Genomic DNA, 16,344 nt, shown 5'->3' on the forward strand with positions numbered 1-16,344 from the left:
GAGCCACCCGCACTGGGTGAGACCAGCCTCTGATCGGTCCCAACACATTGCCCTCACCTCCGCGTGGGTTCCCAGATGGATTTGGAGGGCAGTGGGATCCTTACCCCAGCTGTCCAGGGCTGGTGGCAGCAGGGATCCTGACAGGAAGCACTGACACTTCCTCCCTCCCCACCCCGGCGAGCCCTCCCAGCTCCGGCTGCTCACGGTGCACAGGACTGGCGGATGGGAGGCCTGGCAGGTGGGGCTTGGCAGGGCATGAGGGCCACTGGCCCAGCCTAGGAGGTGAATTTTGCACTCCAGACTGAGCGAAGATTTGCAGAGAATGTTCTGGAAGACCAGGCCTCAGTTTTGTCTCAACCACACCCCTGGCTTCTTCTTGCCTCCTTCTCCCCAGGTGCCCACGCTTAGCCGTTTTCCCACCGCCACTGCACCTCTCCCGGGCACTGGGACCGCAGGTGGCTGCCCGTCCCTAACTGCGGCTGAGCCGAGGCTGCCCCTGTGAGAAGGCCCGACAGGCAGGATGGGTGACATGGCCAACAGTTCCATCGAGTTCCACCTCAAGCCCCAGCAGCAGCGGGAGGCCCCCCACGCAGGTGGCTTTGGGTGCACGCTGGCTGAGCTGCGCACCCTCATGGAGCTCCGCGGGGCCGAGGCGCTGCAGAAGATCCAGGAAGCCTACGGGGACATCAGCGGGCTCTGCAGGAGGCTGAAGACCTCCCCCACAGAGGGTAAGTCGCTCGGGCCAGGCACCCGTCTTGAAGACATCCCTTACCCTGGCGCAGGCCACAGTCAAGGGCTCGGTGGCACTACTGCAGCAGCTTCCCAGACGGGCTGTGTGGCGAGGAGGCCCTGGTGACCCTGACTGTGCCCCTCCTCTCAGCCATCCCCCTTGTGTGGGAGGTGCTCTGTGTGGTGTGAGGAGGGCATTGTCCTCTGGGTGACCTGAGTCCTTCAAGGGGTGTGGCCTGACACCCACACTTCCATCATCAGCTGTCCTCCACTCCGTGGAGAGAAAGAGAGGAAGAAGGGACGAGAAGGGACCTTCGTGAGGCGTGCACACACAGGTGGAGGGGACCCCAAACCGAAGCCCCAGAATCCCTTACAAGGAACAGGGCAGGGAGAGTGGGGCGGCCTCCTGACGAAGGAGGAAGACACGGCCCCGTCTGCGTATTTGTGGGTTCCCTGTGTGCTCGGCCCTGTGCTCAGTTAAGGGGACCAGGAGAGGAGGAAGGGGTGCAGGGTGCAAGCCCTCTGGGGTTCGGGTTGCAGGGAGCCTGTCCCTGGGAAGGGAGGGGGTGGTCAGGGGATAGCACAGGGCCATTTGGGTCTGGTGGGAAGGGGTGGCCGAAGCTAGGACATGAGCTGGGAGTGAGGGGCAGAGTGCCGATCGAAGGGGGCACTGGCCACAGGCTGTCCCAAGGCAGTGTAGGTGTCACCACTGCAGCAAGCCTCCAGGAAGCCTGGTGAGCGCCTTCTAGAAGGATCTGGGCTGGAGGCCTGACTGCCGTCTTGGGTCCCCGCCTCCCCCATTGGGAGGCAAAGCTCTGCCCTGCCCTGCCCTGGCTGCTAGGGTCTGCCATGAGATAGGGACCACCTGGGAGCCAGGCCTAGCCCCAGGTTCTAGGAACTGGAGCATTTTCTGGCCCAACTGTCACATGCCTGGCAGGGCTGCAGGGCTATCCCAGCCCCATACCAGGCCTGTTTCCCGGCCAGTGCTGATTGATTTTAATCAGCTGCCTGGCTCAGCAGCGGCACCTTGGCCCACCCAGTGCTGCAAGCCCTGGCTGTCGCCCTGGTCTTCTGCCCCCGGCACCCCTGTCCAATCCATCACCAAGCCCTGCCCGTTGAGATTTCTAAATCGGTCCCTTGGACACATTCCCTCCTACCCATCCCCACTGCTCCCACCTCCTCGCTGTGCCCTGGCCCCCCACGTGGAAACTTTAAGGCACAAGTAGGATCCCGTTGTTCTGGCCTCAGCCCGACCCAGTTTCCCAAAGCCCCGTCTGTCTGCTGGTGGTGCGAGGGCCAGGGGAGGCATGGAGGTGGGAGGAGGTGGGTCTGGGGGCCTGGGCCACAGCTCCCAGGAGGAACGACCCCGTGTCCCCCTTGCTTTGTGCTCTGGGGCTGGTGCGCCCACAGACCCCCCGCCTCGCCTGCCGCACGCCAGCCTGGTGCAGCGCGCTGTCACCGGGCCAGAGAATCTCTTCCTTCCCTCCTCCTCAGCCAGCCCCCGAGGACTCGGGCCTCAGAGGAGGCTGGGCTGGAGGACCACTTAGCCACAAGGGCTCTGGCCTCTTCCAGATCAAAGGAAGCAGATGGGCCCCAGCTGGCAGCTCTTCTCTCTCCCTGTCAGGCCTTGTTAAATATTTAAAATGTCAAGGCCCCTGGGAACCTGCCTGATTCTGCCACAGCACTCGGGAGCTTGCCCAGTGCCTGTGGAGGGGGAGGGCATGGAGAAGGGCAGGTGCCCAGGTGGGTGGCCCGGCCCCTGACTAGCTTCTGAGCACCTGGGTCCCCTTGGTCCCAGTGGAGGGAGCCAGCCAGGCCCGGGTCTGTGGCCCAAAGAATGAGCGGCACGAGGACTGGCCTCTCCTCTGTCTGACCCTGGCAGTCCTCGAGGTCCTCAGGCTGGAGCTGTCTGGGTGCCAGGAGTGGTGACTTTTGCTCCCTGTACTCCTCAGCCAGGCCGTGTGCCTTGCACCGGCGTGGGGTCCTCCACGGGCTGCTGACTTGACCTCGAGTTCTCACCAGACCCACCCCGCCACCCCCGTCAGTCACCACGGCCTGAATGGCAGGAGGGGCGGCTCAACCGCACCCCAGCCAGATTTGGGGGTGCCCAGGAGGCGGGCAGGCACTCCCCCATGTGGCAGGTGCTTTGTGGGGGCTGGGGAGGCCAGGTGGGCGTGTGGTTTCTTGGGGCAGGGGGATCTTTGTCTTCTGGCCATAAGCACATCTATCTGCCACCCACACAGCCTCTGTAGAAATCCAAGAGGATTCCAGGACCCATCCTGAAGAAAGCCACTGCTGTTGGTCAGGGAACCCGGGGTCTTAGGCCACGCTCGCAGAACCTGGGTCCCACCCATCCCCTGTCTGGTCTCCACAGGCAGTCACGGAAAGGAGGGGGCGGATTAGCTGGGAGCCAACGCGATGCGTTCCTAATCCAATTCCGATGGCATCTGGCCTCTGCTCTGGGCAGGCCGCCCATCTGTGTCCATGCCAACAGGCTGGCCCCTGCCCCCACGCCCTGGACCCGGGCCACCCTCAGGCCTGCTGGGCGCACACATGCTCACAACCAGAGGGGCCCTGCAGCTGCCTTCTGTCCCCACTTCACAACAGTGCTGTGGCGGCTACCACTGTCGGGACCCCCAAGCCCACAGTAAGGCCAAGGTGCAGGGAGGGGCCGAGGGCAGCTGCCTGGTCCAGGGCAAAGAGGAAGAAGTGCTGCTGCAGCAGCAAGGGTGGGTCAAGGCCAAGGGAAAGGCAGGGGGGGGCAGGAAGGGAGCTCCTGGGGAAGGGGCCCAAGGGCCCAGCCTCTCCTGGGGACAAGCCGGGCATGTGGGGCCAGGCAGGCAGGAAGCAGACCTGCATGGGGTCATGGAGACCCGTGGGTTCTCTAGATGCTGTGGCAGGCCACTGAGGCCTGCAGAGGACCTCACACTGGCCCAAGGCACATGGCCTGGCTGAGGAGTACAGGGAGCAAAAGTCACCACTCCTGGCACCCAGACAGCTCCAGCCTGAGGACCTCGAGGGCTGCCGGGGTCAGACAGAGGAGAGGCCAGTCCTCGTGCCGCTCATTCTTTGGGCCACAGACCCGAGCCTGGCTGGCTCTCTCCACTGGGACCACAGGGACCCAGGTGCTCAGAAGCCAGTCTGGGACCAGGCAGTGGAGACCCTAGGCATCTGGGAGTCTCAGAATTTTGGTACCCCCCTAGTTGTGATCCACCTCTCATAGCTCCTAGAATTCAAGCAGATAGAGGGGCCCAGGCCAGAGTGCTCTTCAGCTGGGTCCCTGGTCTCCAGCCCCCTGCCCCGTCAGCGGCGGAGGTCCCAAGTTTCTCACCGCAGAAAGAGCCTTTGGCCAAAGCAGAAACCTAAGCCGCTGGCCAGGCCCAGGCGTGCAGAGGCCAGGGGGAGAAAGGCAGGGACAGCTGCACCTCTTTTGGGTGGTGGAGGGGACACCATGTGGCTCTCACCTATCTCGAGTGGCCGTGCCAGGCCTGTATGGCTGTGGACTTCTGCTCTTGTCGGTCCTCTCTTGGGCAGGTCCCTCCTCCCCAGAAGCCCCAGTTAGCACTTCCTTATTCTCCGGTTGTCTGGGGGGTTCTTCTGTGCCTTCCCAAGCCTGCTGTGAGCGCCCCATTGGCCGGGACAAGGCCCTTCTGGTGGCCCCCCTTTCCCGCCCTCAGCAGGTGGAAGGACTAACACCAGCTCCTCAGGGCCGGGAGCTGCAAGCTGCCATCGGTCCACTAGGTGTCAGTGTGGGGCTGGGCACTTGGGGCCAATCTTATTAGCCTCAGGGATGATGGGTGACAGAATTGAACAGGGCCGGGTAGCTCTGATTGGGAGGCCCAGGCAGACTGTGGGGCTCCTGAGGAAGTTGATCACAGAGTTCGGCAGGGTGGCTCTATATGTAACGCAAGTCGTCACGCAGATGTTGAGCACCTGCCACCTATACAGCCCTGGGAGCCTGGAGGAGGCATTGGGGCCCACGTCCCGTCCCTGCCCTTTGCCATGACTTCCAGCTCAGGGCTCGAGGTGGGCACTGGAGCTGGGGTCTGGGGACAGCGTTTGACTGAGGCGGCTGTCTCTGGAGGGCACGCCAGAAGTGCTCGCAGCCGGGAGTGTTCCCTGCACGCCTCCTGGGTGGCATGGGGGCTAGACCCTTGCTTGGCAGCGTGAGCCAGACTGGAGCCGAGCCTCTCACTGCTTCCTGTTGAGTGGTAAGGGCTCTATGTCCTGGTGGCCCAGCATCTGGGAGGCTCTGTCGTCCTGGCCCAGGCTGAAGGCAAGAGCTCTGGCTCGGGGCACAGGGCCCTTTCCATTCCAGCCTCGGTTGCCTCGTCTGTCCAGAACCTGGCAGGCTCAAATGAGCACCTCCCTCCCAGGGCGGACAGAGCAGCTGATGAGCAGCGTCCCCCTCACAGGCCGGGGGTCACTGACAACGGGATGTTGCACATCACGGTGAGGCAGAGCAAAGGCCCCAAAGAGGCCTGCAGAGCTCCCTCAGTCCCGCCTCCCTGCCCCCACCCATCCTCCTGTGCCTCTCTCTCCTCACAGGACACTGTTGGTCCCCTTTTTGGGGTCTCTTTTTTGCATTCCCCACTAGCTCTCATGCTCCCTCTCCCCTGCTCCTTCCCTGAGAAACTTCTGGAAAGCAGACCTCCACTGCCTGTCTCCAGCAGCCACTCCTCTGTCCTCCTCAGCAGCCGTGGCCACAGTGGCTTCTCCCTGCTCCCAGAGACCCCCATGTCCCTTGGCCCTGGCTGTTCATGGGCCTTCTCGGAGCTTCCAGCCTGGAGGGAGAGGCAGGCAGCGGCCAGAGAGCCCTGAGGGTGCTCCCGCAGCAGGAGCAGGGGGGGCAGGGCCGCGCAGGGTGGCCTGTCCCATCCTCTCCTTCTGTGCCTTTGCTACCCTTCCTTGGGTGCTGTGCAGGTCTGGCGGACAACACCAATGACTTGGAGAAGCGCAGGCAGATCTATGGGCAGAATTTCATCCCTCCCAAGCAGCCGAAGACCTTCCTGCAGCTGGTGTGGGAGGCCCTGCAGGACGTGACCCTCATCATTCTGGAGGTGGCTGCCATCGTCTCCCTGGGCCTCTCGTTCTATGCACCGCCTGGAGAAGAGAGTGAAGGTGAGGGGCAGGGGCCTGAGCTGGCAGGACGGGGAGGAATGGGCCTCAAGACACAAGAGGGTCACAGGATGTCCTAGTCCTGGCGGCAGGGTTCTGGGTGAGTGGTTCGTGGGTCACGTGACTTCTCCACTGTGTTCCTTCCCTTCTGCCCTCGGGCACAGCCTGCGGGAATGTGTCAGGTGGGGCAGAAGACGAGGGGGAGGCTGAGGCTGGCTGGATCGAGGGGGCGGCCATCCTGCTGTCTGTCATCTGCGTGGTGCTGGTCACGGCCTTCAACGACTGGAGCAAGGAGAAGCAGTTCCGCGGCCTGCAGAGCCGAATCGAGCAGGAGCAGAAGTTTACGGTCATCCGGAACGGGCAGCTCCTCCAGGTCCCTGTGGCCGCGCTGGTGGTGGGAGACATCGCCCAGGTCAAGTACGGTGAGTGCGCCAATCTTGACCCAGACTGCCACGTGGGCCAGAAGGGACACCCCAGGGCAGGCCCTGTCCCCACGAGCTTTGTGCCTTCACCTGCAGGAGGCTGGAGGCGGGGAGTGTGAGGCAGGGCAAAGCGGGGGAGTTTCCAATGTGACAGCACCCCCAGGAAGTAGGCTGTCCCCATGGCCTCTGTCAACGGCTTCCCCACTACACAGGATGCAAATGTCCCCATTGCCTGGCAGCTGTACCACACAGTTAGGTGTGTGTGGTTATCCCCAGAAAGCAGGAGGCCAAAGCAGGAGGGCTTGCAAGGCCCTTTCCCAGGGGGCCCATCACGTGTGACGGGATCTCCGCCGGGGGAGCCAGGAGGCGGCGGTGGGGAGAGGCCGCGCGCCCATCGCCTCTGGTTCTGGCCCCGGGCCGCTCTTTAGGAGACCTGCTGCCCGCCGACGGCGTGCTCATCCAGGGCAACGACCTCAAGATTGACGAGAGCTCCCTGACCGGAGAGTCGGATCACGTGCGCAAGTCGGCCGACAAAGACCCCATGCTGCTCTCAGGTGACAGCACCTTCCCGGCCAGCACACACAGTCACCTCAGAAGCCCTCGGGCCCGGCAGCCCCATCCCGGCCAGCCTGCCAGGCTCGGCTTCAGCCGGGGCTCCCCTGAACAGCCCGTCCCGTTGGGGAGTCTGGCAAGGCCAGACAGGGCCCTTGGAGGCCTTCAGCCACAGGGCAAGAAAACGGGCCCTCCCAGCCCAGGAGGACCCTGGGTGTCCTCCACAGGAAGCCCCGAGAGGAGCGACCTGACTGGGTGGTCGGCATAGTGCCACGCTCCTCCCAAATCCAGAGCCTGGAGTAGACCCGGTGGAGCAGCACTCCTTCTCCAGAAGGTTCTGCCCCAGCCTAGTCTTTATCCCGGTGGGAAGTGCAGTGTGCAATGGGACAGGAAGGCTGGAGGCTCCAGGTGGGCCCTGTGAACGGCTCGGCCCCTGCCTCTGGGCAAGTACCCGCTCCTCTGTGGGCCTCTGGGGCCTCTCAGAGCCGGGCTGCAGGTCAGTAGTCTCCGGCGGCTTCTGGATGCTGAGTCCCTGCTTCTGGGACGCCCTGGGAGAGAACCCGTGGGTGCTGAACATGTCTCCCACCAGGCGGTGCAAATCTCTGTCTCAGTCTCTCTGCGTTGCTGTGTCAGGTACCCATGTCATGGAAGGTTCTGGAAGAATGGTGGTGACGGCTGTGGGCGTGAACTCCCAGACAGGCATCATCTTTACCTTGCTGGGAGCTGGCGGGGAGGAGGAGGAGAGAAAGGATAAGAAAGGTAAGGCGGCTGGTCCTCCTTCTACGTCTGCTCTTTATCCTTTGTCTCGGACTCTGGGGAGAGCCAGCCCTCAGGGGGTGGCAGTCGTGCCCCTGCTTCTGATTCTTCTCTGGAACCCCCTTCTGGGCTTTTTCCCCGTGAGCCAGCGGGTTGGGGGTCCATCCAGTTCCATGTAAGGACAGCTTCCCAGGTGTTCCCTAAAGGCTTTGGGTGGGGGGCAGAATGCTGTCAGAGGGACGCAGGCCAGCCACCCTGGCTTGGGAGAACACTGCTGGGGGCCTTCTACACCCTCAGCATGCTCAGTCCCCATGGCCTGGATGACCGGCACCCCATAAGGTGCTGAGGGTCCCGGGCCACCACGGTCGCCAGGGAAGTGGGGTCACAAAGTCAGAGGTGGAGAGGTCCTCCACCTCCAGCATGGTAAGGCTGGCTGAGCAGAAGGGACAGGACTCCTGAGAGGACATCAGGGGCCAGAGGAAGCTGGGAGGGGGTGGGACAGGGCAGGCCCTGGGGAAAAGCAGTGTCTAGCGACAGATGTCTTCTTCCCTGGCACAAAGCCACCCTGCTGACCCCAGCATAGCCAGTGTCCTCCCTCAGTCCTCAGAACAAGGCTTGCAAAGCTGCAGAGCTGCCCCCAGCACTCCCCCTGCTCTGGCCCGGGTCTGCCCTCAGGCCTCTCCTGCAGCCAAAACACGGGGAGGGAGCGGAATTTTCTAAACATGTGCCTCTCCTCTGAGAGACTCCACCTGGCCCACCTCGGCGTACAAAGAATGCACAGTGTGTTCCGGGGCCCTGGGCCCACGAGCCAGGGAGGGGACATCCAGCCAAGGCCACAGGCTGAGAGAGCAGCAGGATTGGCCCACCCACACCCCACACAGGGACAGGTCAGCATAAGGAAAGACGTGGCAGCTGCCTCAGCCCCAGACCACCCTGTGAAGCTCCCTGCTCCTGGAGGCGGTGAGGGGCGAGCTGGACAAGCTGCTGTTGCCTAGAAGCTTCTGTGGGCCCTCTCTCTTGGCAGTCGGGGCCTGCGTCTCCCTGCATAGGCACCTCCCTGCTCCTGGCAGGCCAGGGCCCCTGTCCCTGTAGGGCTCAGCCTGCTGTCCCTGCCCAGTGAGAAACTTGCAGGTGTACAGGTGCATGGGTGGGCCCTGTGTCCTGGGCGGGGCTTGAGTCCCCAGGCCTGGCTCCAGGGAAGCCCAGCTGACCTGGCCCGGTGGCGTCCTCCTTCCCTCCCATGCAGGGCTCTCTGGGGACCTTCCCCCAAGGCTCTCTCCCTGGCCTGTTGGAACCTACACTCTCCTGGTGTCCCTTAAATGTTGGTGCCCTTCACAACTTGGTCCTAGGCCCCTCCTCTTGCTCCTCTCCAGCGCTCTCAGGCTGTGCTACTTAAGAGTCAGAGTGGGCAGCATCCCGAAGAAGGGGCACCCAGAGGGGTCCTGGAGGGGACCAGCAAGTGGCCAGGCTCTGGGGAGGGCTGCCTCCACCCTTGCAGCCTCGCCGCCCTCCTTCCGTGGGCCCTTTTCCACCTGCTCCCCCTGCCCGTCTCCTGCCTTTGACCTCAGCTCCTGTGTGTTCTCCTCCTCGAAGTGTCCTTCCTCCTCTCTCTCTTCCTGCCAAGCTCAGCCCAGCCGCCCACCCCCAGCCCCTCCAGGGGCCTCCCCTGGCCTGTCTGCAAACTGGGCCTGTAGTCCGTCCTTCCTCTGGGCCCCCATGGCCCAGGGCAACGTCTCCCTTGTTGTGCCGTATTGTCATCGTACTGTCATCATGTGTCTTTGGATGTCTCCCTTCCCTCCACTAGAAGTTTCCTTCCCCTCTGAACTACCCCCGTAACCTTCACAGGGGTCCTGGGGAGAAAAGGCCCAATCCATGCCCCACCCCCAGTAGGCAGGGGACCTCTCCCTCCTCCCTGGGGACCCCACACCCCAACTCCATTGCCTAGGCACCTGGCACCCTGTCTGTGTCCCTGGATCCCCAGGGACATGAGCTATTGGGTGGTAACCAACAGGTTCATCTCTGGATCTGGGGCCAGTGCAGATGCAGCCCTCAGGAGAGCTCCTCTACTGCTGTCCCCTGTACAGCCCTCAGCAGGGCTGGCTGGCACTGGGTCTCTCCCAGGAGGGCTGCACCCACTACCTGAGCCCCTGGACAGGTCCATCTGGGGCCCAGCCTGTCCACTGCCCACGTTCCCTCCAGTGCTGCTGGGTGCCTGGTGCTCAGGCTGGCCCTCCCTCAGGGTGGCCCTGGGCACACAGGTAAGCTCCGCCATGGGTTGACCAGTGACTTGGAGGCACCCAGCAGGGCAGGTGCCCAAGGCCAGGCAGTGTCCTAGAGTCTCGTTCCTTTGTCCCTTAAAGCACACACCGAGCGAACTGCTGTCAGTGGCTGCAAAGAAAGGTGGTCTCTAGGCCAGGATGGCTGGGTGCTGACTACCTGGCCACCAGGGCTTAGGAATCATCTAGATCAACCCCTGAGCTGCTTCTGAAGGGAGCAGACATCCCGACTGGAGGAGGGCCCTGCTTGAGACAGCAGGCCTTCCTGGAACCTCCCACTGCCAGCCACACGTGACCCAGGGCCTGTCCAGGACTGGCTTAGGGGTTCACTGTAGGGTTGGGGTAAAGGCCCCATGGGAAACCCTGGCCAGTAGTGTTGCTCAGGAAATCCAGAGTGTTCATGGTGATCACGTGCTAGGAGTTGATGACAGCATGAGCCTGGAGAAAACAGGGCATCAAGAAGGCCCAGCCCTGGGCAGTGGTCACGGCCACCAGCAATCAGGCCCATCGTTCTCCTCCCTACCCCTTTTCCGTGTGGTCCCCAGGCTGCATGGTCTGTGCCCCTGCTCTGCCCTCTGTCCTCAGTGTGTGTGTGTGTGTGTGTGTGTGCCAGGGCCACGTGGATGTCCTCAAGTCTCCGTGTCTGTCGTTCCTCTTCCATTGTAGGCAAGCAGCAGGATGGGGCGATGGAGAGTAGCCAGACCAAAGGTAACGCGCCTCTGCTCAGGGCTGCCGGGAGCCAGGGGTGGGCTGGCCCAGGGCACGGTGTGGGGGGCGGGCCGCTGCCTGGTTGCGGGAGCAACACTTAGAGACCAGGTGGGTTGGCTGCACGGTCGGTCCCATCCTGGCACACCATGCGTTCCTAGGCCAGAGAGAGGACGCTGCCGGAAGCTCAGACCAGCCCTCTAGACGAGGAAGGCTAGCGGACACCCGTGCCATCAGCATAGCTTGAGGGTAAAGATTGCCTGTGAGTGGGCACCTTGGGTCTGCTTTGGCCAAATGAGGAAACTGAGGTGCAGAGAGGGTGACTCACCCAAAGCTCTGAGTCCCAGACTGTGGGTCTCCCACATCAGCTCCCTTCCAGCTGAGCCTGTGGGCCACAGGAACAGCCATCTAAGGGGCAGAGGCCTGGCTCTGCTTTCAGCCCCGAAAGCCTGGTGGTGCTGACACTCTGTGGCTGGGCATGCACCTGGCTGTGAGATGCAGGAAGCAGGGGACATGGTTGAATGGCAGGTGGTGGCCTAAGGAGGAGAGGAGATGTCAGGTCAAATCAGCGGCCAGTTCTAGGTGAATAAAGCATGGTTCTGGCCCTCGGGAAGGTCACGGTGCAGAGAGATAGACACGGGCCAGGACCCAAGTGCAGCAGGATGCATGCTTATCCAGGGACTGCGACAGGGTCACACAAGCCAATTGGAGCTCGGAGGAGAACTGGGGGTTGGGAAAGCATTTGGGGCAGGGGACAGCCCAATGGCTGGAACCCTGGATTTGGGGGAAGTGGCAATAGTAGGCACAAGGCTAGAGTGGCCCAGCTGGCTGGGGCCTGGCGTATCCCTGAGACTACTGGAAGGAAGGAGCCATGGTGAGTGGCCTTGGGCAGAGGTGATGGTAGTAGTGCCAAGAGCCTCACTGGATGGGGGACAAGAGTGGTGAGAGAGGACAAGTCCAGGGACCCCTGGATCTGTGGGCTGGGCGGAGGAAGCAGACAAGGTGGCCAGTGCAGCTGGAGACCTGGTGGCTGTGCGGTGCAGGGCAGCGAGGATGAGGGCACAGGACCTCACAAGGAGGAACAAGGGAGCCATCTGCCCCAGGGGGAGGCAGGAGGTGGCTGGACAGACAGGAGAGGCTTGCCAGGGAGCAGGCTGAGGGAAGAGGAAGCCTGAGCAGGGGCAGAGCCAGGCCAGGAGGAGCAGGCACCCAGGCTCCTCACCTCCCTGAGGGGAGCAGGGAGGCGGCTTGGCCACCAATGGGCAGAACAATCCTTGGGCCACAGGCCTGTGCTCTGGGGTATTGTAGATCTAGGGCCTTCCAAGACTGGCCACCCTGTCTGTGTGCCCAAGTTCCTTGTGCTTGTGTCTGTCCTCCCTTCTCCCAAGAGGCCCCGAGGGAACCATCTCTCTGTCCCACCTAGGACAGTGCTGGAGCCGCCCCGCACACCTCGCGAGGGTCTGGGCTCAGGAGGCCACAAGGAGGGAGGCCTCTGGACGCTCTGCACCATGTTTAACTTGGAAATAAGAGAAGTCTGTTGAATCCCGTTTGCTCGCGTATGCTGTGGCATGCCTTTCCCTGTGAAAGCCTGTTGTAGCCCCTTCACTCTGGCTGAGCCCTGACCTTGGCCGCGGGGTTCCTCTGTGCGCAGCTAAGAAGCAGGATGGGGCAGTTGCCATGGAAATGCAGCCCCTGAAGAGTGCCGAGGGTGGTGAGATGGAGGAGCGGGAGAGGAGGAAAGCCAGCGTGCCCAAGAAGGAGAAGTCGGTCCTGCAGGGGAAGCTCACAAAGCTGGCCGTGCAGATCGGGAAAGCAGGTAGGGACAGCTGGAGATGGTGGGCCAGGGTCCACCAGCCAAGTATAGAGGACACTAGGCTCCTGGAGATGAGGCCAGGCCGTGCAGAGCGAGTGAGAAGGGATATGGCAGGTGCTGTGGGCCAGGCAGCTGGGGAACAGGCCAGGGCAGCAGTAGCCATGAGAGCCTGGCCCAGCCCTCCCCCAGTGGACCTGGATTTCCACCCCCCGCTGTAGCCCCAGGTCACATGCTCACCTGCTGCCCAGTGGGCTCCCCTGCCCAAGGCTCCAGGCTGTGCCCAGAGCAAGGGCAGAAGGCAGCCAGTGGTGTCATGCCCTGCTGGCCAGAATCCCAACTTCCAAGAGTGGGCCTAGGCTTGCTGGTCCTCCCCAGCCGGCCTCTGGTGCCACCTGGGCACAGGCTGTCTGCTGTCCACCCCTAAACCACCTGGGGGGCTCAAGCAAAGGTGTCCAAGGCTGCTGTGCCAACAGGCCCATGCTCACCGTGCTGAACCAAGCCCCAAAACCCAAGCCAACCCCATGAGCCCTTCGAAAGGCCCCGACCTGGCTGGAGCTGGCCATAGCTACAGCGCCCCTTAACCTCTTCTTTCCTCTCCCCTCTACCTCCCACCCTCCCCCATGGCACCCCTCTTCCTGCCCCACCCTCTGTGGCCTCCTGTCATGGCCGGGCAGGGCTGGTGATGTCCGCCATCACCGTCATCATCTTGGTCCTCTACTTTGTGATCGAGACCTTTGTTGCGGATGGCCGGGCCTGGCTGGCTGAGTGCACACCGGTGTACGTGCAGTACTTTGTGAAGTTCTTCATCATCGGCGTCACGGTGCTTGTCGTGGCTGTCCCGGAGGGCCTGCCTCTTGCTGTCACCATCTCCTTAGCTTACTCTGTCAAGGTAATAATAATACTTCAGTGGATACCATTACACAGACCCAGAAACTGGGGTGGGAAGCAGTTAAGTGCCTGGGACTCAGTGATGACTGGGAAAAGTGTGGGACAGCTCGGGGAGGAGGGAGGTGTTGAACACGGCCGGGGGCAGCTCAGCTGACCCATCCACACAGAGGGTCGGCCCTCCCCACCCAGCTCCCTGGCACAATGAGATGAGCCAGAAGGCAGGCAGGCCCTGGGGTAGACCTGGGGGTTGGCATCTGCAGGACATGGTGGTGGAGGAGAGAGGGGCCAGGAGGTCAAGGGTGCTGGTGCTGCCTGCAGAGGCAGGGCAGGGAGGCAGGGAGATGAGGACACTGGGACAGTTGGAGGCAGTGGGCACAGGAGAGCCAGGGGGCAGGCTGGGTGGCCTGAAAGAGAGGGCCCTGGGAATAGGAGGCCCCAGGTGAGCTCTGGGGACGGTGGCTGCCTGGAATGTGACCATCGCCCTATTTCATGAGATTCCTTACATCTTACAGTCCTGCTCCCTCAGTGAGGTGCCAACCAAGGTCCCCAGGGCAGTTAGTGGAAGGCGCAGGGCTGGCTGGGCAGAGCAGAGCCACACAGGAAGTTTGCGTTGACCATCTCCCGCTCCCCACCCCTACCTGTGCTGTTTCCAGAAAATGATGAAGGACAACAACCTGGTACGCCACCTGGATGCCTGTGAGACCATGGGCAATGCCACAGCCATCTGCTCAGACAAGACGGGCACACTCACCACCAACCGCATGACGGTGGTCCAGTCCTACCTAGGGGACACCCACTACAAAGAGATCCCGGCCCCCAGCGCCCTGACCCCCAAGATCCTCGACCTCCTGGTCCATGCCATCTCCATCAACAGTGCCTACACCACCAAAATACTAGTGAGCTGGAGCAGCGGCAGGCGGGGCAGAGCTGGGCAGGGGCGAGGGGAGGGGCCAGGTGGGGCACAGCATGAGCGGTCACGAGGGCTCCTGAAGAACTTCGGAGCAGAGCTACGACGGTCTCTGGCATCGCGTGGCAGCTGAGGCCTGGCCGTCCAGTCCACACAGGAGGCCGGCCTCTGCCTCCCACCATCCACCCTCGGACGACACAGTGGCTGTGGCCGGGCAGGAGCTGGGGCCCCAGGTGGAAAGGAGGGTGGTCTCGGGCCCCCAGGGCCATGCCAGCTCTCCTCGCCTTGCAGCCTCCAGAGAAGGAAGGCGCTCTCCCACGCCAAGTGGGCAACAAGACGGAGTGCGCTCTGCTGGGCTTCGTCCTGGACCTCAAGCGGGACTTCCAGCCCGTGCGCCAGCAGCTGCCGGAAGATAAGCTGCACAAAGTGTACACCTTCAACTCGGTGCGCAAGTCCATGAGCACAGCCATCCGCACGCCCGACGGCGGCTTCCGCCTCTTCAGCAAGGGGGCCTCGGAGATCCTGCTCAAAAAGTGAGTGCAGGACAGGGGCCCGGCCGGCAGCCAGGGGGGCGAGCGGGCAGGCCCAGACCTGCTTGTCCACTGCTGTGGTGAAGTAGACCTCACCCGCAACTGACATCGTAACCACCTTAAGGTGTGCAGTTCAGCGGCACTAAGCACGTTCACAGTATCTTGCATCCATCCCCACTACCCAGTCCCCAAACATTTTTTTCACCTCAAAAAGGACACCCCATCCCCATCAAGCAGTCGCTCCCACTCCCCTCCCCAGCCCTGGCAAGCGCTGATCTTTTCTGTCTCCATGGATTTGCCTGTTCTGGACATGTCACATAGATGGAATCCTGCAGTAGGTGGCCTTTTATGACTGACATCTTTCACTTAGCATAATGGTTTCTTTTTCTTTTTCTTCTCACCTGAGAAGTTGTGAATTAATCACTTAGCATAATGTTTTCAAGGTTCATCTACGTATCAGAACTGGACTCATTCTTATGGTTGAATAATATCCCACTGTGCAGACAGGTCACATTGTGTTTCTCCATCTACTCACTGACACGGCACTTGGGTTGTTTCCATATTTTTGCTATTGTGAATAATGCTGCTGTGATCATTTGTGTTTTTAATACATTTGGGTACATCCCTAGGTGTGGGATTGCTGGCTCACATGGTAATTCTATGTTTAACTTTTTGAGGAGCCACCAAACTGTCTTGCCAAGTGGCTCTGCCATTTGATATCCCCAACAGCTGTGTGAGAGGGTTGCAACTTCTCATCCTCACCAGTGCTCGTCATTTTCTGCTTTTATTATTATTGTCATTATTAATTATTATTGCCATCCTAATGCGTGTGAGGTGGTATCACATGACGGTTTGGATCTGCATTTCCCTGATGATGAGTGATGTTGAGCAGCTTTTCATGTGTTTAGCGGCCATTGGTGTGTCTTCTTTGGAGAAGTGTCTATTCAAGTTCTTTGCCCATTTCTGAGTTGGGTTGTTTGTTTTTTTATCATTGAATTGTAAGTGTTCTTTATATATTCTGGATACTTCATCCTGATCAGACGTATGATTTATAAATATTTTCTCCCATTCTGTGAGCTGTCTTTTCACTCTATTGATAGTATCATTAGAGGTACAAATGTTTGGGGCCGGCCTGTGGCTTCCTTGGGAGAGTGCGGTGCTGATAATACCAAGGCCACAGATTCGGATCCCATATAGGGATGGCCAGTTGGCTCACTTGGGAGAGCGTGGTGCTGACAACACCAAGTCAAGGGTTAACATCCCCTTACTGGTCATCTTTAAAAAAAAAAAAAAAAAGATGTACAATTGTTTTAAAATTCTGATGAAGTTCAATTTATCTTTTGTTGTTGTTGTTGTTGTTGTTGTTGTTGTTGTTGTTTTAAAGATGACTGGTAAGGGGATCTCAAACCTTGACTGGGTGTTGTCAGCACCATGCTCACCCAGTGAGCTAACTGGCCATCCCTATATGGGATCCGAACCTGGGGCCTTGGTGTTATCAGCACCACACTCTGCCAAGTGAGCCATGGGCCGGCCCTTTTGTTGTTGCTTTTCTGGGGTTTCCTTTAGAGGTGATAAAAGTGTTCTAAAGTTGACCATGGTGATGGTTGTACATATCTCAGCCTGCCCCACCTCCACACTCCCACGGCCT

The 16,344-nt window shown here is 61.0% G+C and overlaps 1 protein-coding gene across 8 annotated transcripts in view; it reads left to right on the plus strand.

The window, feature by feature from the left end:
• Positions 1-403: 403 nt before the first annotated feature.
• The window catches only part of ATP2B3 (ATPase plasma membrane Ca2+ transporting 3), a 46,408-nt gene continuing 30,467 nt past the window's right edge, over positions 404-16,344 (plus strand). For 5 of the 8 annotated variants that reach the window (XM_063084170.1, XM_063084172.1, XM_063084174.1 and 2 more), the window contains exons 1-10: positions 404-728; positions 5,653-5,850; positions 6,012-6,269; positions 6,698-6,823; positions 7,455-7,580; positions 10,520-10,561; positions 12,210-12,374; positions 13,046-13,260; positions 13,913-14,155; positions 14,458-14,699. In XM_063084170.1, the coding sequence (XP_062940240.1) occupies positions 521-728; positions 5,653-5,850; positions 6,012-6,269; positions 6,698-6,823; positions 7,455-7,580; positions 10,520-10,561; positions 12,210-12,374; positions 13,046-13,260; positions 13,913-14,155; positions 14,458-14,699 (1,823 nt within the window). In that variant the 5' untranslated portion in view covers positions 404-520. The remainder of the gene's footprint in view (positions 729-5,652; positions 5,851-6,011; positions 6,270-6,697; positions 6,824-7,454; positions 7,581-10,519; positions 10,562-12,209; positions 12,375-13,045; positions 13,261-13,912; positions 14,156-14,457; positions 14,700-16,344) is intronic. The other 3 variants (XM_063084173.1, XM_063084175.1, XM_063084177.1) reach the window with 1 other exon arrangement.

The sequence above is a fragment of the Cynocephalus volans genome, chromosome X (genome assembly GCF_027409185.1).
Source record: "Cynocephalus volans isolate mCynVol1 chromosome X, mCynVol1.pri, whole genome shotgun sequence".
Lineage (NCBI taxonomy): Eukaryota > Metazoa > Chordata > Mammalia > Dermoptera > Cynocephalidae > Cynocephalus > Cynocephalus volans.